This window comes from Geotrypetes seraphini, chromosome 4 (genome assembly GCF_902459505.1).
Source record: "Geotrypetes seraphini chromosome 4, aGeoSer1.1, whole genome shotgun sequence".
NCBI classification, from domain to species: domain Eukaryota; kingdom Metazoa; phylum Chordata; class Amphibia; order Gymnophiona; family Dermophiidae; genus Geotrypetes; species Geotrypetes seraphini.
Window position 1 is genome coordinate 134,241,563 of NC_047087.1, and position 22,570 is coordinate 134,264,132.

Sequence of the window (22,570 nt, forward strand, 5' to 3'; positions counted from 1 at the left end):
GAGTGATATTCTCTATGTCTTCAATTAATTCTGCGTCCATGTCTTCCAGTTGTTTTGGGGATCTGTATACCACACCTAGATACAGGCATTTTTCTCTGCCTCTTGCCAGGTTTACCCAGAGGGACTCCCCGGTGTACTTGACATCTGTGATCCTGGTGGTTTTGATGTCCTCTTTAATGTATAGAGCTACCCCCCCTCCTAACCTGCCCTCTCTGTCCTGACGAAGTAGATTGTAGCCCGGTATAGCCATATCCCACCCATGTGAGTCCGTGAACCAAGTTTCAGATATTGCCACCACATCTAGGTCAGCATTCCTCATTTCAGCCTCCAATTCCAGAATTTTGTTACCTAAACTGTGTGCATTGACATACATGGCCCTCCATATCTTGTGTTTGCTAAGTCCCTGTGAGGCGTATCCTACCCGAGTCAGTGTGACTCCCAAAGAACTGTTTGCAATGTGGGTACTTACCTTGGACATGGAAACGGAGTTTCGACTCACCTCATCAGGATAATTCCTTTCTGCACTAATATGTGAATGGGTACCCTCCCCCGACTTACCTAGTTTAAAGCCCTGTGAAGCAGGCAGGCTAGTCGGTGTCTGAAGATGTTCTTACCCCTACTGGTCAGATGGAATCCGTCTGGTCCCTGAAGTCCTTGTAGCGCTTCCCCATGGTTTAGGAATCCGAAGTTCATATCCCGGCATCATCCCAGATGTGTTACTTCTCAGGATTTCTTCAGGTTTTAAATATATAAAATATGTTTTCAAAAACAATTCTCATGTTTAAACATACATTCACATTGATAATCACTCATGGGATCCCATCATCCATACACAAGCAACACTCATATTTCATTCCTATCTCAGTCCTATTCCATAATTCTTTAAAACATATATTAAAATCAGAAAATAATATTAAATATTGAACTAAGGCCAGTACTGGGCAGACTTGCACGGTCTGTGTCTGTATATGGCCATTTGGTGAAGGATGGGCTGGGGAGGGCTGCAATGGCTGGGAGGGTGTAGATGGGCTGGAGTAAGTCTTAACAGAGATTTTGGCAGTTGGAACCCAAGCACAGTGCAGGGTAAAGCTTTGGATTCTTGCCCAGAAATAGCTAAGAAGAAAAAAATTTAAAAATTTAAATTGAATCAGGTTGGGCAGACAGGATGGACCATTCGGGTCTTTATCTGCCGTCATCTACTATGTTACTATGTTACTATAAAAGAAAGATTCTTCTCTACCCAGCATTGGAATACCAGGATCCATCTGTTAATACTTAAGCCATGAGGTTTCTCTTATCCAAACAAAGAACACTAAAAACCCCGGCCTTTTTTAAGCGGGAAACCTTGAGTATGTTTTACACCAAGTAGAGACACAAAGAACGACAGAAAACAAAATGGAGTCAGATTAATACCTCTTTAAATGTTATGTATATCCAATACCGGATTTCCTCTATGATCTGGCTTAATAGCAAAATACATATACTTTTTCCCTCCTAGTAACCCCTAGTGTTTTCCTGTTACTCTCTGTCATTTTTCTGGCCTTTGCCGCAATCCATGTTCAGATTTTTATTTTTGTATTTATGCACCAACTTTTCATAAGTTTCTATTGGGCGTGGCCTTGACTTTCACATGTGCTTCTAACTAGATTTACCCAGAACCACACGAAAAGCAGGCGTTATATGTAGAAAAAATCTACAACATACTCCACCAACATGTCCTGCACACTATCTATTCCACTGCAGCATTATAGTGCCCCCTACCAGCCAGGCAGTGCCACTACTCACTCTACAGAATTTTGTTCCAGGCTACAATACCAATTAGTGGAAATAGGTGAGAATTAATACCCACACTGTGGGGGATGGATGTTTTTCCTAATTTTTAGATAATACCGAGGGAGCTGGCAGAAGACCCTATTTTGCATGGCTAGCCAAAGTACCATCTTTTCTGCTAGCTAAGCCCTGGCACCTCAAATAATTTTCAGGGCATATTTCTTGGGGGGGAGGGGTGTGTGCTTGAGTTGCATGCATGTTCGGAATATATGGGGAAAATTATGGCACATTCTAATGAGGAGGCTAGTGCCAAAATAGTATTTTTTTTTAACCATTACATTACAATTAGTGATTTTTATTCTGCCATTACCTTGCAGTTCAAGGCAGATTACAGAAGAGGATTTCTGGACATGTCTAGAGGTGTTACAGAGTAGAGCAGGTTGCTTCAGAGGATTTAAATGTTTCATACAGTGTTAGTTAGTCTCATGGATTTCTTGAATACCAGGGTTTTTCTTTTTTACTGAAAGTTTTGTAATCGCGATTAGTAGATTGGAGAGTTGGTGGTCTAGTTTTGCTGCCTGTGTGGCTAGAAGGCCATCGTACAGTTTTTTCCGTTTGATGTTTCTGATTGGAGGGTATATGAATGGTTTCTGGGTTCTCCTGTGTCTGGGCTGGGCTGTCACCATTTATGGATTTAAATAATAAACAGTAGAATTTAAATAGTATTCTTGCTTGAATTGGGAGCCAGTGTGAATCGAGGTATGCCTCGGTGATGTGGTCGTGTTTTCTTAGTGAACAGATTAGTTTCAGGGCTGTGTTTTGTACTGTTCGTAGTTGTTTTATCATTGTTGTGAGGCAGGGGAGATAGAGGATGTTGCAGTAGTCAAGGAGACCTAGGACTAGGGACTGGACTATGAGCTGAAATTGTTTTCTTTCAAAGAATTTTTGAACTTGCTTTAGGTTTCTCATGACCGCAAATGATTTCTGTATTTTGTTGATTTGTGGTTGCATGATGCAGCGTCTGTCTATCATCATTCCCAGAAGTTTTAGAGTGGGTTGAATGGGATATGTGATTGAGTTTATTACTAGGTTTGTTATGGTTGGGGTTTTATTTTTTTTCGAGAAGTATGAATTTTGTTTTGTCTGGGTTCAGTTTTAGTTTGTGGTCTTTCATCCATGTTGCCACTGTTGCTAGAGTTCTGTGTAGTGTGTCTGTCATGGTAGACATTGGCCGATCAAAAGGAAGGAGAATGGTGATGTTGTCTGCATAGCTATAGGAAGTTAAGCCTATTTTGTCTAGGCAGGTGCTGAGGGATGCAATGTAGAGATTGAAGAGTGTTGGGGATAATGGAAATCCTTGGGATACTCCACAGGGGTTGGACCATGGTTCTGATTTTTCTTTGTTTGTCTTTACTCTGTAGGTCCTGGATTGTAGGATTTCTTGAAACCATGTCTGTACTTTGCCTGTGATTCCTATTGTATCTAGTATTTGTAGCAGGATGTCATGGTCTACCAGGTCAAATGCTGCGGTGAGATCTAGTTGTATAATCAGCATTTTTTTGCCTGTGCTGAGGTGTTGTCTCGTTGTATCCAGAAAGGAGCCTAGTAGTGTCTCAGTGCTGAAGTTGGTTCTGAATCCAGACTGTGTAGGGTGGAGCAAGTTATGCTTTTCTAGGTAGTTGGTGAGGAGTTTAGCTACGAGGCCTTCCATTAGCTTGACATATAGTGGAATTGAGGCTATGGGTCTATAATTGGATGGTTGATCTGTTGCTCCTTTTGGGTCTTTTAAGATCGAGGTGATGATGATTTCCGAGAGGTCTTGTGGGAAAAGGCCATCTGTAAGTATGGTTTGTATCCAATGCATGAGGAGAGTGCGGAATTTTAGGCTGGATGTTTTTAATAGGTATGGAGGGCATTGGTTGAGGTTGCAAGCTGCGTGGCTGTATTTTTTATAGAGTTTGTTCAGGTCGGACCATTGAATTATGGAGAAGTGGAACCAGGTTCTATCTGCTGCAGCTGATTCATTTTCTGTGGGGGGCATTGTGATCTCTTCTAGGTGGGTTGGGGTTCCTGTGAAGTTTGTCCTAGCAGTTGTAATTTTGTTTTTAAAGTATTCAGCTAAAAGGGTGGCTGAAGGGGGAGGGTTGCATTTTTGGCTAGGTAGGGTTTGGTGTCTGTGAGTTCTTTTAGTAATTGGAATAGTTTTTTTGTGTCTTGGGCTTCTATACCTATTTGGTTTGTGTAATATGTCTTTCTTTTTTCTTTTAGTTTTAGTTTGTATTGTTGGTTTAGTTTTTTCCATGCTGCTCTTGTGTGTTCTTGGTTATATTTTCTCCATTTTCTTTCTAGTCATCTGCATTGTCTTTTGAGTAGGAGTAGTTCGTTGCTGAACCATTTGTCTGATCATCTGCTGATTCTGGGTTTTGTTTGTATTGGGGCTAGCTCGTCCAGGGTAGTTGTACTTATATTGCACCATTGTGAGATGAAGTCTTTGGGGTCACATTCTTGGATTGGAGCATCTGTTTTATTCCAGAATTTGTAGGGGTTGATATGTATGTGATTTTGGTTTGATTTTGCCTTTGGCCCAGTTGATATTGAAGGTGTATGTGTAATGGTCTGAACAGATGGATCTGGACTATTTTCCATTTGAGGTTTGAATTTCTGGTAGAATGGGCTGTTGGGTCATGAAGGCTACAATGTAAAGTTGGTGGCCTTTCTCATGTGTGGTTTGTGGTCTAAGATCTTGCAGGTTAAGGGTTCGAGGTAAGATACTTTAGATAGTAAGATAGTAGGTTTAGATCTCCTAGGATTAGGTTGTAAGTTGCCGTTAGTGAGTTTCAATATATAAAATCTTCGAATTCTGGTCTTGCTGTGTTCCAATTCCCTGGTGTTAAGTAGCAGAGCATGCAGGTTATGGATCCTTTTAGTGTGGTGCATGAAAGTTGGCAGGTTAGTAGATCCATGTATGGGGTGGACGTTTTGTCTAGTATGTTTAGGTTTAGAGAGTTTCTGACTAAGATGGCTAGACCTCCTCCTCTTTTTTTTTCCCTGCAGACCACTGTTATCTTGTATCCCTTCGGGCAAACTTCTGTTATCCTGGGGTCTGAGACTCCGAGTCTGAGGTTAGCCAGGTTTCAGTGAGGACAAGGCAGTCTAGATTTTCGGTTTTTATCCAGTCTTTTATGTGTTCTGTCTTTGGGCCTAGAGCTCTGATGTTTATGTAGGCACATGTTAGTGTGGTGTATTCTGTTTGTGCACTATTTGTTGCTTTTGGGTAGACAAGTGTTCTTGGTTGAGGGTGTGGTTTAGTCCTGGAAGGGTTTGTGGGTCTCCTCCTCCTCCATGTTGGTGTGATGATGTGATGTATGCAGGTCTGGGAGTTTATGTTTCTGTCTGTAATGGTTCTCCTGGCTAGGTGGTGAATTCTATTTGTAGTTGAAATAATTGGTATTGGGGAGATGTTGTTTGCTGCAGCCTTCCAGTTGGTTAGGAGCAAGATGATCAGTAGGATAGTTTGTGTTTGTGGTATAGCTTTCATTGTGAAAGATAGGAGGTAGGGGGGTTGGTGCCAGGTAGGGGGTTGCGCGCCATTAGGCGCTGAGCTTTTTAACTGACTCAGCGGCTGGAGCGTCGGTGAGTGGCGGAGTGCTCTCCCATGCCCGAGGGGATCCTCAATTGCTCCGGGAAGAACAAAATGGCAGAGCCAAAGGAAAGGGGAACTTTAAACAAGCAAGGTTTCCCGCTGAGCCCTCCAACTGGCTCAGCAGCTGGAGTGTCGGTGAGGGCAGAGTGCTCTCCCATGCCCGAGGGGGTCCTCAGTTGCTTCAGGAAGAACAAAATGGCAGTCAAAGGAAAGGGGAACTTTTAAACAGGCAAGGTTTCCCGCTGAGCCCTCTAAATGGCTCAGTGACTGGAGCGTCGGTGAGGGGCGGAGTGCTCTCCCACACCCGAGGGGATCCTCAGTTGCTCCGGGAAGAACAAAATGGCAGAGTCAAAAGAAAGGGATACTTTTAAACAAGCAAGGTTTCCCACTGAGCCCTCCAGCTGTCTCAGCGGCTAGAGCTTAACGATCCTAAACTCTTATGACAATTAGCTCTCTAGTCTTAGCATTACTCACTGATAATGCACACAGAGAAGTTTAGAAAAACTGCAGAATATTTTTATTTTATTTTTATGCCGGTAATCACAATATTACAAGCAGTAATATCCAGTTGGAAGCTAGCCCAAGATCATGATGAAAGCAGCAGCGAGGTCTCATCAGGTTCACTGCAATCAACTGCATGCAGGTTGAAAATGCACACTATTAAGCTTGGAAGAGTTTCCATTGCTGTTTGATCTCGGTACACAATCTGAAATGCCATCCAGACTGGTTTCCCGCTACAAGCCCGTAGAAGAAAGATACTTGGCAGCACACAAGCGTTCAAAACCATCCAGTCTATCCTTCACAGACATGTGCATTCCCATCCCGCTGTGATCCATGTGAGACCGCAGCCAGGTCACTCCAGAGGCCCAGGAAGCTCCCAAACTGCAGTTAACAGGGTGGCCAAAGCACAGTTGCAACACTCCACAGGAAAAGGGGGACCTTCGGACTCACGACTGCACACGCTCCCAAGACCCACCCCTGTGGCACTGCACTCGTAGTTAGAATAGTGATGGTTCCCTCTCTCTCTCTGGCTAAAAGTCCACTGGGGAGAGGAATTGAATAATACTGTTATCTCTGTTACTAGGTGGATACTTTGTATGTTGCATTTATGTTTAAATCTTGTTTATTGAGCAACAAAGAACAAACATACCAACACGTAAACCAGCAATACAAAGAAAGAACATCACAACCAGGGAAGAGCAAGCTCAAACATTTTACAATTTCAACCTCCAACCCCAATCCCTGCCCGCCTCATCCGCCCCCCTCCAACCACCCACCCCAAGGCAAGAGAGCAAAGAAATAAAAAAGAGAGAAAACAAGGGGAAAAAAATAGGACGAGAAGAAAGAGCAAGAACAAGAATTACATCCTGTGACATGTACAGCAGCTCAGAAGTTCATAAGTCTACTCCTTGCAACAGGAGAAAAGGAATTCCAGAAGGGCCCCCAAATGTGCATAAACCGCCGGCCTGCTGCAGATTCCAGAGTTCTAAGCTGGATGCGCGCCATTTTCAGCAAAGTGGTCATATGTTGTCTCCATAGGTAACGAGTAGGTGCCCACTGCTCCAGCGAAGAGCAACAAAATTGTCTTTTTTCCTTGAAGCATCGATTGTTGAAGAAAAGCAGGCTAATCCTTCAGAGTAGGAGATTGCAAAGAAAAAACATCAAAAAGGACATTTGCCTCCAGCTTTACTCCGCACTTCCAGAGAGAGGAGAGAGCCCGCAATAACAGGTCCCAAAAACGTTGCACCGGAGTACACTGCCAGAACATATATCCCAAAGTAGCTTCCCGGCATCCACACTTGGGACAGCCTGAGGTCATAGCTATTACAGCTAAATAAGCCCGGCGGGGGAGAGATGTAGACGAAGAGCAAATTTATACTGGAGTTCCCAGCTGGATGTGACCTTTCGAATAGCGAGAACAAAGGATTTGAAAGTAGCTTCTGACAGTGTAATGGAAAGATCCAACTCTCACGCTGCAGCATAAGCTCTGTATATAAGGGCTGGAGAAGAGTCTAATAGAGCTCTGTGATGGAATCGTAGAGGAACTTTATTTTGAGTCCGTAAGGTAAATAAAAATCCCATTTCCTCTTGGACATCTTCAGTCAAATCAGTCCAACAAATTCTCCGAATGTAATTACAAAGTTGTAGGTATGGAAAAATATCCCGCGAAGAAAGAGAAAACTCCCGTTGTAAGTCTGAAAAGGGCATCATCCTGCCCTCTTCTGTAAGCACATGGAAAAGATAATGGATGCCCTTCTGTGCCTAGAGTTGGAAGTCCGGAGAAGAGGTACCCACGGGAAAGTGCAGATTGTCTCTAATAGCCAGGTAAGGAGAAGCCTTGGCAGAAAAATTATGACATCTGGAAATCCATCTTCATGAAGTAACTGCCGTAGGAAGCCACAAGTAACAGAAGAAAAACAAAACCAGAAAAAAGAAAAACAGAGGACCACCCCAAAATCCAGATTACAAACCGCCCCCAAACCCACACCCCAAGAACCAACTCCAATACCCCAACTCCACTTGAACCACCTGGGCACTAGACCCACAAACTCAGCGCAAGCGCTGGGGAGAATCACAAAACACATAGGGCTCCCCCCCCCCCCACATCACCAGCCACCCATGCACTGCCCATCAAGCTCAGGAATGGGCATCCGGTTCCAGGTATCAAACCAAGCTAGAACAACACCATCAACAATCAAGGTAACCAAAGGCTGGAGAGTCAAGTATTAAGAGTGTACAAAACAGCCTGCGCCCGAACTGCACAATCAAACACCTTCCAGGAACCCTGATGGAAAATTTTTAGAGTTGCAGGATAAAGAAAAAGAAAACAAATCTTCTTATCAGCCAAGGAATCACAAATAGGATAGAATTTTTTCCGGCAAAGCTGCAGCACAGGAGAATAGTCCTGGAAGATCTGGACTCTGCTGCCATTGTAGGTTAAAGTATCCCGGTGATCTCTATAGGACCGCAGCAAAGCAGTTTTGTGTAAAAAATTGTGCACTTTGGCTATTACTGCTCGCGGCCTCTGTTGACCCTCCGCAGCCTGTCCCAAGCGATGAGCCCTCTCAAAACAAATGGACCCCATATCAGCAGGCAGGGGCAGCTCTTTCTGGAGTCAGGTGAGAAGGGTACCAAGTTGTTGCTCGGTTAGGTCTTCAGACAACCCCACGAAGCAGAGGTTCCCCCTCCTGGACCTATTTTCTAGGTCATCCAGCTTGGCGGCCTGCTCAGCGACCTGTTTTTCCAAGGCTGCAATCTTGGGAGCTGCCTCCAAATTGCCATCCTCCGCTCCAACTCCCCCGTATGCCACTCCGTGTACACCAATAAGGTATCCACCTACCCCAGCTGACACGATAATTTTTCAAGCTGGGGCTCCAGCGCGCATTTCACAGCGCTAGTAAGCTGTGTCAGCTGGGCGGGTGAGGACTCTGGGGAAGCCAGCAACTATGGCTGCAGCGCCATCTTGTCTGCTCCATCCCTGCCTGCCTCCCGTAGCTTCTTCGTGGTTTTTCTGGCCATACCTGCTATGGAGGGATGCAGAAATTTGTCCATGTGCAAGGCCTAATTAGCAAAGCGGCAGCCCAAAATTAAAAGGTAGGACGCGATACCAGCAGCAATGTGGAGCATGGCCCGGGAGCAGACCTGAGACACGACCACTCCGCTCACATCGTCACGTGATCCTCCTGTGTGTTGCATTTATTAATAGTTTCTGTAATTTCTTATGCTTGTATGCAGTACTGATTAAATAATTAAAAAAAGAAAACTGTGTGTCTAAAACTACCATTGCTTGTTTGTTAAAGATATAATTTATTCAGCATATATTTTGGCGGGGAGACAGTTACCTACAACTGTGAGACTACACTCCATTAGAGGGGCAGATTGTAATGCAGTGTCTCCTTCAGATATCTATAAAGCAGCAATATGGTATTCTCTATGTACTTTTGCAGAGCACTATCACTTGGATTTGGTGTCTAGGGAAAAAGCTGCATTTGGAACTTCAGTTCTCAGAACAAGGGCAACTAATCCCTCTTCCATCTTTAGGAATTATTTTTTACACCTTCATTTGGACTCCATCTGGTGTGCATGCCAAAGAAAAATTAGATTTTATTTGTTAATTTTCTTTCCTTTAGTCGCAGCAGGTGAGTCCAGCTGCCCACCATTATTTGTTTCTTCATATCCTTAAAGCAGAGTTTTTATTTTTGTTAACTTCTGTTACTCTTGTGGAGCAAATATTTTTGCATTAGTTCAGCAACTATTTTCCACTGCTTTATCTAAAACTGAATTGCCTGAGCTTCCCAGGGTTCTATTAGAGGGTACAGAATTGTGCTGTGCCTTAAAAATTGTAAGTAATATCTAATTGTGATATAATTGTTTGTTTATTATAATTTTATTATGTATGTATTTTTGTAACCTGTGCAGAAGTGTGGGATGTTGTGCGCTATAAATTTTTAAAATAATTTCTCTACGTACTTTTCTCCCTTCCAGTTGTACGTTTTCAAAGGGATATTCCATGAGGAGTTTCTCTTTAAAAGTTAGCCTGCACAATATCCAGTCACCTTAAAAATAAACCTTTTAGAGGATAATGACAGAAAAGGATTGAGATCAGTGTTCCCTGTAAGCTGTATAGCTGTGCACCTCCTAATAAGAGACCAAGCAGCTGAACTAGCTAGCTGCACAACCACTGCACCACCCTGCAGTTTCTGTGTCCAGCAGCAGTGGAATAACAAAATAAAAACCGAAGGGCCATATTGCACTTACCCACTGCTGCCAGCTTCACCCCTTTGACTTTACTTGTTTTGGGGCATAGCCAGCAGCTGCAGGTAAGTAAAATATGGCCCCATGACCTTTGTGTTTTGTTTTGCCATTGCTGCTGGTTTAGGGAAGAAGCCATATGCTGTACAGATGTGGGGAGTACAGAAAGGCACTTAGTGGAAGGATGTGAGGAGGATAGAAAGGCACATTCTGGATGGGCATGGGGAGGATAGAAAGGCACATTCTGGATGGGCGTGGGGAGGACTGGGGGCACATGCTCGATGGACGTGGGAAGGAGAGAGGGGGCAGATGCTGGATGGAAGTTGGGAGAGAAGGGGCAGACAGTGGGTGGTGGGGAAGAGGACATAGTATAATATTAAGAGGAAGTGGAATAAGAGAGTCAGGGTGAGTGAAAAAGGTGGTAAGTTGTAGGTAGATACAGAAAACAGAGAAATTGAGGACTGGATAGTAAGAAAAAAAAATCTGAACAAAGGCAGAAAATAAACTGAAGAAAGCTGAAAGGAAAAGGAGGAGAGAAAATTGACAGGCAATCCTGGCAAGATGAGGAAAGCAGAAGCCAGAGACTGAAAGAAGTAAATAGCCAGACAACAAAGGTAGAAAAAAGAATTCTATTTTTAGTTTTAAGATAAAATAGTGTGATAACTATGTTAAGTAAATAAAAATAAAACATGGAAATAAGCTTTACAAATACAGAGACTGCTTCTGTGCTCTTGTGAATGAGAGAGAAAAGACAACTTCCTGAATAGGTGCTGTGAGGACAAAGAAAGAGGTAGAAAGAAAAAGGGGGGTGATGTTCCAAGCTTTGGGTTCCAGAGAGCGAGAGAGGAAGCTTTTATAGATTGGAGTCTTATTCTAAAAATAGAAACTATTGTATGTCCCAGTATCTTTCTGTTAATAATTTGTAAACTGTTTGAAACAATGGATAGTTTAATTGATAAGGAAGATGTGATACTTGCAGGCATGGTGGATGGGATTAGTCTCCAGCTTCTTTGTCCCATTCAGGTAGCCTATCTTCTTGATAAACAATTCAGTCTGGCTGGATGCTTAATGTATGTGAATTCTATGCAGGAGCATTTAGGGTCTATCTGCATCAACATTCCAGAGTCAGATTGATATAATGTCCCATAGGCCTTTGCTGACATTGGTTTGGTCAACCGAAAATGCTGACTGCTAGCAATGCTAGGCTGACAAAAGCTAGTTAAAAAATATATTTTTTCTTGTATTTACATTTGTTTAACATATTATATAGTGATTGGAATATGTCACTTTTCAGAAATTTGTGTCTGCTCTCTTTATATTTTGCACAATACAGGAGGTCACACATTGTTTTCTCTTTCTCTAGTGTTGCACTATATGAAGAATATGGCTTCTTGAATATTCAGTTTAATTTTTATTTATATTTTTATTTTGTGGTTACTTATTCTATACTGGGTGAAGGTCTATGTGAAAGAGAGAGAGTTTTCTGTAGCATCGTCTGCACAATTGATCTGTTCTAAGAATAACTTTAAATAAATAAAAAGAACTAGTAGTTGTAATCTATGTGATCCACTAAACCTAATGAATGCTTAATCTTCTAATTTGTTATGTTCTCTAGTAACCTTTGGAAACATCAAAAATTGCTGTCGGTTGATTTGGATAAGGTGGCATTGCCTAATTTTCATCAGAACCGCCCCCAAGTGAGGCCCCTCTCTCCTGGAGAAAGTGGAGCCTGGGACATTCCAGGAGGTGAGTGCCAGATAGTTATCTACTAGTTATTCTCAACATTTTTCATGTTGTGGCATACTCAGCACTTGGTTCTCTTCATCATAGCACATCATCCCTTAATTTCTTTCTTTTAACAACTACTCCCACCCTAGTATAATAATCTTTCTAACAGTGGCATACACCTAATCCAAATTACACTATATGTGAACGAATAGTTTACAAATATGATAGTGATTTGAGGTGCATTTTGCAGAAGCTGTAGTCCCTGTTAGGAAGGCTTTGTCCATCTGTCCATGATAAAGCCAAACTACTAAATGAATACTTTTGCTCAGTCTTTACTTGTGAGGCGCCGGGGACCGGTCCACAACTGCAAGCAAGGCAAACCTCGGAAGACCCGTTTCAAAACTTCAAGTTTACACCCAGCAGCGTCCATGGCGAACTATCAAAACTCAAGGTGAACAAAGCCATGGGACCGGACAATCTACACCCCAGGATTCTTAGGGAGTTGTGTGATGTCCTGGTGGAACCGCTATCCGTGCTGTTCAATCTTTCCCTAAGTACCGGAAAAGTCCCCATGGACTGGAAAACAGCTAACGTCATTCCATTGCACAAAAAAGGTTGCAGAACGGAAGCTGCAAATTACAGTCTCACCTCAATAGTGAGCAAACTCATGGAAAGACTTATTAAACAAGAATTAGATACGATCCTGACCGAGGAGAATCTACAGGATCCCCAGCAGCATGGATTCACAAAGGGAAGGTCCTGTCAATCCAATCTGATCAGCTTCTTTGACTGGGTTACAAGGAAACTGGATATGGGGAAGTCTCTAGACGTCGTGTACTTGGACTTCAGCAAAGCTTTTGATAGAGTCCCGCACCGCAGATTGTTGAGCAAGATGACTTCGATGGGATTGGGAGTGATATTGACGACATGGGTCAATGACTGGTTAAGCGGTAGAATCCAGAGGGTGGTGGTTAACGGTACCCCCTCCAATACATTGGAGGTGACCAGTGGAGTGCCACAGGGATCGGTCTTGGGACCGATCCTTTTCAACATATACATAAGAGACCTGACTCAAGGGCTTCAAGGTAAAATAACACTATTCGCCGACGACGCCAAACTATGCAACATAGTAGATAACAGCACCTTACCCGACAGTATGGAGCAGGACCTGCTCTTATTGGAACATTGGTTCTCGACTTGGCAGCTGGGCTTTAATGCCAAAAAATGTAAGGTCATGCACCTTGGCAGCAAAAACCCATGCAGAACTTACACTCTGAATGGTGAGACCTTAGCTAGGACTAGGGCAGAACGTGATTTGGGAGTAATCATTAGTGAAGACATGAAAACTGCCAAGCAGGTGGAGAAAGCTGCATCCAAGGCTAGACAAATGGTGGGATGCATCCGTAGAGGTTTCGTTAGCCGGAGGCCCGAAGTCATAATGCCCCTGTACAGATCCATGGTGAGACCTCATCTTGAATATTGTGTTCAATTCTGGAGACCACATTATCAAAAAGATGTGCGGAGAATCGAGTCGGTTCAGCGAATTACCACCAGGATGGTCTCGGGACTCAAGAGCCTCCCATATGAGGAAAGACTGAATAAACTGCAACTATACTCGCTCGAGGAACGTAGAGAGAGGGGGGACATGATTGAGACTTTTAAATATATCACAGGCCGCATCAAGGTGGAAGATGATATCTTCTTTCTTAAAGGACCTTCAACCACAAGAGGTCATCCGCTGAAAATCAAAGGTGGGCAATTTCATGGCGACACCAGGAAGTATTTCTTCACCGAAAGGGTAGTCGATCTTTGGAATGATCTTCCATTGCAGGTGATTAACGCCAGCAGCGTGCTTGATTTCAAAAAGAAATGGGATATGTATGTGGGATCTCTAGCCAGGTGAAGTCTGGGGATGGGTCATTAGCGTGGGCAGACTTGATGGGCTATAGCCCTTTTCTGCCGTCATATTCTATATGTTTCTATGTAAACACAAAGACACACAACTGAGGTACTGACAAAAATATATATATTCCCACTGCAATAGGTGAGACATTCTAGACATTAGGGTTATTTCCTTACTTCACTGAACAGTTTAGCACTCTCTACAGTTTTTTCCTTCTGCATGCATGGTTGCTGTAGTGTGTGTTCTGCTCTGCTCTCCCTATTTTCTTATTTTTATATTCTGTTCCCTTTTCTGGTAGTTCAGTGCTTGGAGCAATTTTGAAGCTCAGCTTACTTATATATATTCACAGACTGTAGCTGATATGCCAATCCCACTGGGTACCTGTTAGCCAACCTGCTTAGTTTTATCCAGAGCTTAGGGCCGTCCCTGAAGTGGTCTCACCTCCTATTAAGCAGGGTTTGAGCGCAGACTGTTGGGCACCCTTAGGAGGCTCAACAGTCTCGCAGGGGGCGGGTTGCGTCGTTGCACCTCCACCCGTTCAGGTGCACATCTGGTGGTCTGCAGGGGTGGAAGTGTAGTCAGACAAGGGAGTCTGGCTGGCAGCCTGAAGATCAAATTGGTGAAGCATTCCCAGATTTGTAGCAGTGATTTGAATCATCTGGCTACTGTGAGAGAGCTGGAAGCAGGCTTGCAGCACTTCTGTCTGATCTCAGGTCACAATGAGTAAACCAGGCTGACAGCCTATGTGAGACATCGGGGGAGGTTTAAAACGTGGGGTTTTGGTGGTTTCTGAGTGTTCCCCTCTGTTCCCCTGCCTCAAAAACCCTAAAATCGCCAGTTTTAGAGTTTGGCAAAGGTAAAAAATAACACAATTTTGGCATGAATTTAGTGCCGGCAGAAATCTTGGTTTTTCACATGGAGACCGTGAGTCCTGTCATTCTGGCAGTCCAGCCTGGGGAATTTCTGACTTCTCTTGATTTGACGGAAGCCTACCTGCATGTTCTGATTCAGGCCTCCCACCAACGTTTCTTTCACTTTGCAATTTTGGAAAAACACTATCAATTTTGTTCGCTTCCTTTTTGGTCTGGCCACGGCTCCGCGGACTTTCACCAAGATTATGGTAGTTGTGACGGCGGCCTTACACATCCTGATCTGGCCGACTGGTTGATTCAAACAAAGTCCTGTCAGGAGAGCTCCCAGGTTACAGCTCAGGTTGTGGAGTTCCTGCCGTCACTGGGATGGGTGGTCAACTTGTCCAAAAGCCGATTGACTCCGTCTCAATGCCTAGAGTACCTTGTGGTTCTCTTTAACAGCAGCTTGGGGAGAGTATTCCTCCCAGAGGTCCGAGTGTACAAGTTGCAGTCTCAGATTCATTTTCTGATGGATTGTCGGTGTCCTCAGGCGCAGGATTTTCTACAGGTCTTGGGGGTCAATGGCGGCCTCCCTGGACGTGGTCAGGTGGGCTTGGGCTCACATGTGCCTACTTCAGTATGCTCTTCTCCGGCTGTGGTTGCCTCAGATCCACAATTTGGACTCTCCCGTTCTTCTTTGGGAGTTCATTTATCGCTGCCTCCACTGGTCGCTACATCTACCAATCTGGTACAGGGAGTGAGTCTGGATTAACCTCTGTGGACACTGCTTCTTATGGATGCCGGTCTCCTTGGTTAAGGAGCTCAGTGTCTCGGTTGCTCAGTTCAGGGCAGCTGGTCTCCAGAGTAGGCGTCCTAGTTCATCAGTGTTCTGGAGACCAGAGCCATTTGGTTGGCGTTACTAGTGTTCAAGATATTGCTGACAATCAAGTCAGTTCAGGTTCTCTTGGACAATGCCACAGGGGTGGCTTACGTCAATTGTCATGGGGGAACAAGAATCGTCTGGTGGCACAGGAGGCTTCTTTGCTCATGGCTTGGGAAGAATCTCATCTTCTGGACATCTCTGCTTCCCACACTGTGGGAGTGGAGAATGTCCAGGCGGACTTCCTCAGTCGTCATGTGCTGGATCCCAGTGAGTGTGTGTCTCAGTCCCGCAGCCTTTGAGTTGATTGTTCTGCTTGGGGCCAGTCAGTCATGGACCTGATCGCCACGAGTGTCAATGCCAAATCGCCATGGTTCTTCAATTGGCTAGGAGATTTTCAGGCCAAGGGGCTGGATGCTCTGGTACAGCCTTGGCCGATGGACAACCTCCTGTACTTTTTCCCCTATGGCCAATGGTGGACAAAGTCCTTCTTTGCATTGCTTCTCACCTCGACTACGTGACCCTGGTAGCTCTAGACTGGCCCAGGTACCCATGGCACGCAAGTCTGATTCGTCTTCTAGTGGCAGATCCTCTTCTGCTAGCCTTCTCACCCAACCTTCTGATGCAGGGTTCCATTCCAATGTTCAATCTGGATCCCTTTTATCTTATGGCTTGGCTCTTGAAAGGGAACGCCTAAGTAAGAAAGGTTATTAAGATAAGGTGATCTCTACCCATTGGGTTCCTGTGTGAGTTTGGCATATCTTTGAGGAGTGGTGCTCCACACATAGCGTGGTTCCCCTTTGCGCCTCTTTGCCTCACATTTTGGAGTGTTTGCAGGATTGCCTGTTTCTCCTTCCAGGTTCAGCTTGCAGCTTTGTCTTCATTTTGTGGTTTGTTGCATGGTCGGCATTTGGCCTCTTCTCCGGATGCGATTTGTTTTTTGAGAGCAGCTAAACTGCTTCACCTCTGGTGTGGCCTTCGGTTCCAGCCTGGGATCTCAATCTGGTACTTTCCGTGCTAGTGAGCCCTCCTTTTGAGCCTCTGGGCTCCTGCACATTGAAGGACCTTACTCTTAAGGTGGTCTTCCTGTTGGCCATTACTTCTGCAAGACACGTTTCCAAGCTGCAGGCTCTCTCTTGTAGGCCTCTCTTCCTGGAGTTCTCTAGAGAGCGGGTCATGCTGCGGCTAGTTCCTTCTTTTCTGCCAAAGGTGGTCTCACCTTTTCATGTCAACCAGTCTGTGGTCCTCCCAGTCTTGGGTAGTGTAGGAATGGTTCCTTCCTCACACTTTTTTTTTTTTCCCCAAGATGGCGGCCAGTTGGTCATCAGCTGTGCAGTCTCCCTCAACCCACTTTTTTCTTTTTCTTTTACCTTGCTTATATTTTATGTAGTTTTTTTTGATCTTCTGTTTTATTGAGTTTATTTTTGACTTTGTTTCCATTGGTCTGGAGCCTCCATTCTTATTTTTACACCTCTAATTTTATATCACATCACTCAACTCTTCGGTTTGACCGTTGGCTCTGATCCAACGGTTGAAGGGCCTCCTCCCTGCTGCACGACTGGCTCCATGGCGGTTGAGGGATGTTGGCCTGGGCCCTCACAACTTCTTGATTGAGGGTAGCAGGGATCTGGTTTCGGCTCCTTTGCACCACCGGTGGGACTACGCTGTGCCTGACAGCCGCAATATGTCTGAGGAGGTCAGTGGCGGGGAGATTGCTGCCGCCGAGATGGGTGAGGAGATTTGGCCAGGGAAAGGAAAGGAAGGAAATTGGAGGGTGGACAGACAACAACATCAGCAGGCCAAAGGCACCACAGACAGCGGAAGAACAAGATTGAAGCTGCCGAAATGGAAGTGACACTTCGTGTCGTCGGAGATGGCCTGTGGCTGATGCGCTGAGGATGAGGGTGGCGGTTGCCCGGCTGATGCGCCGACGAGGATAGTGGTGGTTGCCCGGCTGATGCGGCGTGTAGCCGGTGGGATAGCCATGTTGGGGATGGCTGACTGCTGTATCCTCGTTCTCTCTCTCCTATGAGGCATCCGGTGTGCTGACAAGGATCGACTGGCGCCTTCAGGAAATTGGCAGCCTAAGCAGTGAAGACATTTCAAGCTGGACTTCTGTTTAGACTGTTTTGATTTTATTTTTAACTTTCCAACAAGATGGCGACCAGTTAGGTCATTCATACCGATGGAGTGGAAGAAGGCGAATCGAATATATTTTATTTTTATTTCTCTCTATACTTATTTTTATCTCTATTTTATTTACTTTAATTATTATTTTTAATTCTATCTTTAACTTATTTATTCATTACTTGTTGGAATATTCATTTCTATCTCTATCTCTACCTCTGTCTTTTATATTTTTATTTTTACTTTTCATAAACTGTTTCTTCAGGTACTTTAGTTAGATTGTGAGCCTTTGGGACAGTTAGGGAATTTCCAAGTACCTATCTTATTTTTTTATTTTATTGTATCTTTTAATTGCATCATTTTTGTAAACCGCTTAGAAGCCTCACGGTTATTAGCGGTATATAAGAATTAGATTAAATTAAATTAAAGTTAGGCCTCACTCATGTCAGAAAGCCTGAACCTGTTTCTGCAAGATCCATCTTTGCTGCCTGATGCCTATGCCCGATGCATTCTGGATATGTTTACAAAAATGATGTGTTCCAGTCAAGGACATATGCCTATTGATACATGCTCAGTTCTTGTGAATCTGGGGGATGTAGGAGCTGTGCTATGCTGTTCTTATCTACTGAGGCGCCTTTCAAGGATCCTGTATAGAAAGGCTATTGATTTATGCTGTTCTGTTTTTGGATTGGTCCTAGAGGGGGGTCATCTGACCTAAACTAAGGAGAAGGTGTCTAAAAAAGAATTAGTCTATGCTGGGATGTGAGGTAGCTCGGATCCAAGCATAAGTTTCTCTGCACACACCCCAACCATAAGAACTGATAGAAGTACCTCTTGTGACCTGCTCTCAAAGGAGAGTGAAAACACAGAACTGCCTTTTACAAAGATCTTGTTTCTATCGCATAAGGAATTTTGGCAGACAGACATTACATCTTTTTCCAGTGACAGACTGCCTTATCTAACCTGAAGGAATTTTCTCATCTGCGCTGAGGAAAACAGACAGATTCCATCTCCCTGGTCGGCTGAGGCCTAATCTGAAGGGTAAGAAAAGGAATTATCTATTTTATCAGCTGGGCTAGATAAAATTCTATTGGTTCTGGGATAGGAAAGTTAAGTTCCCTTGGTGATAAGCTATTATATTTCTGCTATGATCAGAGTATTATAAGGAATTGTACCTAGTGTGTAAGAATTAGTCATATTTGCTAATTTACTTAGTAATTACTGTGTAATAATTATATGCTGAGATATATGTATGTATTCAGATATATTGTGAACAATAATTAGTTATTATTTACTGCTGGCTTGTGAATTATATTTTTATATCTATAATAAAATATTTCATATAGCTTTGGTCTCTGTATTCATATAAGCAGGCAAAAATCCAAATCCGTGGTTGTAGTTATGGGTTGTCCTAGAAACGAGATGTGCATGTGACGTGTTTATGTAGCACTAATTAGTTATACCCATAAATCTACCTACAATAGTTGGCAGGATTCTTTGGAGCAGAGTCAATTGCGCAAGTTGGATGTTTGTTGGGTCCTTCGCTCTTATGTTCAGCGGACCCAGGAGTTATGGAAATCGAATTGTATTTTTGTCCTCTTAGCAGGTCCTCGTAGGGGGGACAGTGCTTCTAAGGATACCATTGCGCGATGGATCAAGGAGGCTATCACTTCTGCAAACCTTCAGAAGAAGAAGCCGGGTCTGGAATTTCTCAAAGCTCATTACACTCAGGGTCAGGCAGCTTCTTGGGTGGAGTCTTCTCTTGTATCTCTGGTGGATATCTGTAAAGCTGCGGTTTGGTCTCTCCATTCTTTTGTGCGACACAACCGTGTAGGCGTTCAGGCATGAGACGTGGTGTTCTTGTGGCGGCCCTTCAGAGGTCCCACCCATGATGGGTACTGCTTTGGTACTTCCCATCAGTTTCTGTGCCGGTCTGGAGGGTCAATAAAGAAGTAGAAATTAGGTTCTTACCTGCTAATTTTTTTTCTTTTAGTCTCTCCAGACCGGCACAATCCCTGCCCTGTCATTTTTTATTCAGAGTTTTGCTTGAAGAGTACAGGGTTTTCTGCGGTATCGTTTTGTTTTGGTGTGTTAGGGGAGTGTAAAAGAACAGCAGCGTTTAGTTAATCTGGCGAATTGGGACATTTTTGAAGGTTCTTATTCTATTCAATATGCAACAGTATTTTTCTTAGTTACTATTCTCCTTCTTGGAGCGTTGTTGCTGTTGTAGTTCATAGTTCTTAGTTTCTTAGTTCTGCTTGGCTATTCGTCAGACTGATTGGGATTGCACAGCTCATTTATACTACAGCCAAAGGTTTATGTCTCAGTCTCCACCTGCTGGTCGTGGTGACCCATCAGTTTTTGTGCTGGCCTGGAAGGGCTAAAATAAAGAAAATTAGCAGGTAAGAACCTAATTTTTTCTTTTCAGGCAGACTAGTTTGCTATTTTTTTATCTCCTAGTGTCTACTTAGTTTTTAGGCAACAACTGAAAATTTATTTGTTTTAAGAAGTTAATTGTATGTACTTTTCATAAATTTAAATTATTACTGTACTTCCCAGTTATATCTGGGTAGGAAGGGGAGGGTTCTTACTGTAAGTTGCTCTGAACTTTATAGGTTGTTTCAGTATGAAAATCAATAAATAATAAAAATAAATACATAATGGAAGGCATGTCAACAGAAACAGCTGGGAAGGCGATAAAGAAGTTTCCTAAACACATGGGAACTCTTCCTGGGAACACTGTAACCTCAAGTGCACACTGCTACATTGAAGCAACTTGGAAGTTTAAGAATATTGAGGGGTAATGGGTTGAGTTCGATGGAGGGGTAGGAAAGACAGGAGGAATTGCAACTTAGTTACTAAGATGTGAATGTAGGGCATTTTGTCCTTTATAATTTTATCATCATGCATTCGCTATTATGTTTAAATATGTTTATTGATTTTACAATAAAAGCAGAAATACACAAGTCAAACAATTATCAGCCCCCCTCCCTCCCCTTCCCTCTTCCCAACACCCCACCCCACCAACTCCCTTCTACAACAACAAGTATCCTCCAGCAGTCAATCTATTACGGGTTCAATAGGTTACTACGGGCTCTATGAGTCAACGTTAACCAAAAGGGTTCCCAAACAGAACAAAATACATGGCCTCTGGGAGAGTCCAAGGAAGTTAAAGATATTCGCTCCAGCGATGCTTGTCGAAGCATCAGAATTCTCCAGAATGACAACGTTGGTGGGTCTGATGTAATCCAATTATGTAGTATTGTTTTCTTTCCCATAAGGAAAGTCTGGGCCAAAAAGCCTCGAAAGCCCTTCGGGGGCCCCCGGGGAAGTGAGTCCATCGTAAACAACAGTTCCGGACGATTAACATATCCTTGTTGCCACATTGAAGCAATATGCAGCTGCAGTTGTATCCAAAAGCCCTGTACCAATGGGCATGTCCAAAACTGGTGACCCAATGTTGCTCTTGGTTGGGCACATTTAATGCAAGCATCTGTTGTGCTAAGTTTTGCATGATACAGATAGGTTGGTGATCTGTACAGTCGTAAGTAGAATTTATAGTTCGTTTCAATGAGGGTCGATTGAGAGGTAATAGTTTGAATGGATTTAAGACCCTGTTGAATGTGTTGGCCGGTCACCTCACACAGCAAATCCCCTGACCAGCGGGCCGAGTATACTTCATAAGAAATGGACCCCAAACTTTCACGCAGATAGCGTAGATGGAATTTCAATGGAATTTGGGTCTGTGCCGTTAAACATAACGCTTCCGAAATCTTCTCCTGATTATGGTTTGTGAGCCCTGCTGATGGGAGAGAGCGAATATAAGATGTCATCTGGACATACGCCAACCAGTCCCGAGGTGTCCAGTGATATTCAGTCTGCATCACCGGGAATGGTGGAACAGTGCCCTGTGCTGTTACCACCTGAGAAATATATTGCAGATTGGACGTTCTCCACACCGATACCGGAAATTTGGAAGTCCCAGGTGGAAAGTCTTTATTGTCCAGGAAAGGCAGGTAAGCTGTAGCTGTTGGATCGATCTTTAGCATTTTACATAAACGTCTCCACACTTGGCGTAACGGTTGAAAAAGAAATTTTCCAACTGGTGGAGGTCTCCCAGGGAGATGTAATGTGTGCAACAAATAACTAAAGTGGTATGGGGAACAAAGGACTAGTTCCGAAGGAGTAGCCGAAAAGTGGCTGGTCCCCCGGAACCAATCACTCAGGTGTCTCATTTGACACGCCCAAGAGAACAGTCTTAAGCTATGAAGGCCCAGTCCCCCCTGGACCCTAGGAAGCATCAAAATGGACAATGAAATCCTAGCTTTTTTGCCATTCCACAAATAAGAAGTTAAGTATCTCCCCACCTCCTTCTCATGTTTAGAGGACAGTAAAAGAGGGAGCATTTGAAATATGTATAGCCACTGGGGCAACAGCACCATATTATATAAAGCAATTTTCCCCATTAATGATAAAGGAAAGTCCCTCCAAGTTATCAATTTCTGTCGAGTGAGAGACAAGAGTGGTAGGACGTTCTCTGAATATAAGTTGGTGAGGTCTATTGGTATTTTTATACCTAGGTATGTCAAGGAAGTGGTTGCCCATTTTAGAGGAAATGGCCCCCTCCACCTAGCTGGGAGTTCTCGAGACAGAGGAAGTACCAAGGATTTTTGAAAGTTGAGTATCAATCCGGAATATAAACTAAATTCGTCTAAGATGGCTAACGCTCTGTTCAGAGAAGCCTGAGGGTCAGCTAAGGTCAGCAGCATATCGTCAGCATATGCCAAGACACGTAATTGCGATCCCCCTTCCGGAAGACCCAATATACCGTCGTCTCTCTGCAGGGATCGCAGAAAGGGATCCAGATAGAGCAAGAATAACAAAGGAGAGAGAGGACTACCCTGTCTCGTCCCCCG

General features: G+C 43.8%; 1 protein-coding gene across 1 annotated transcript in view; it reads left to right on the top strand.

Annotated features, from left to right (window-relative positions):
• MBTPS1 (membrane bound transcription factor peptidase, site 1) overlaps nt 1-22,570 on the top strand; it is a 308,154-nt gene that overhangs the window by 280,303 nt on the left and 5,281 nt on the right. The window contains exon 22 of the mRNA XM_033942001.1: nt 11,781-11,911. Within this exon, the coding sequence (XP_033797892.1) occupies nt 11,781-11,911 (131 nt within the window). The remainder of the gene's footprint in view (nt 1-11,780; nt 11,912-22,570) is intronic.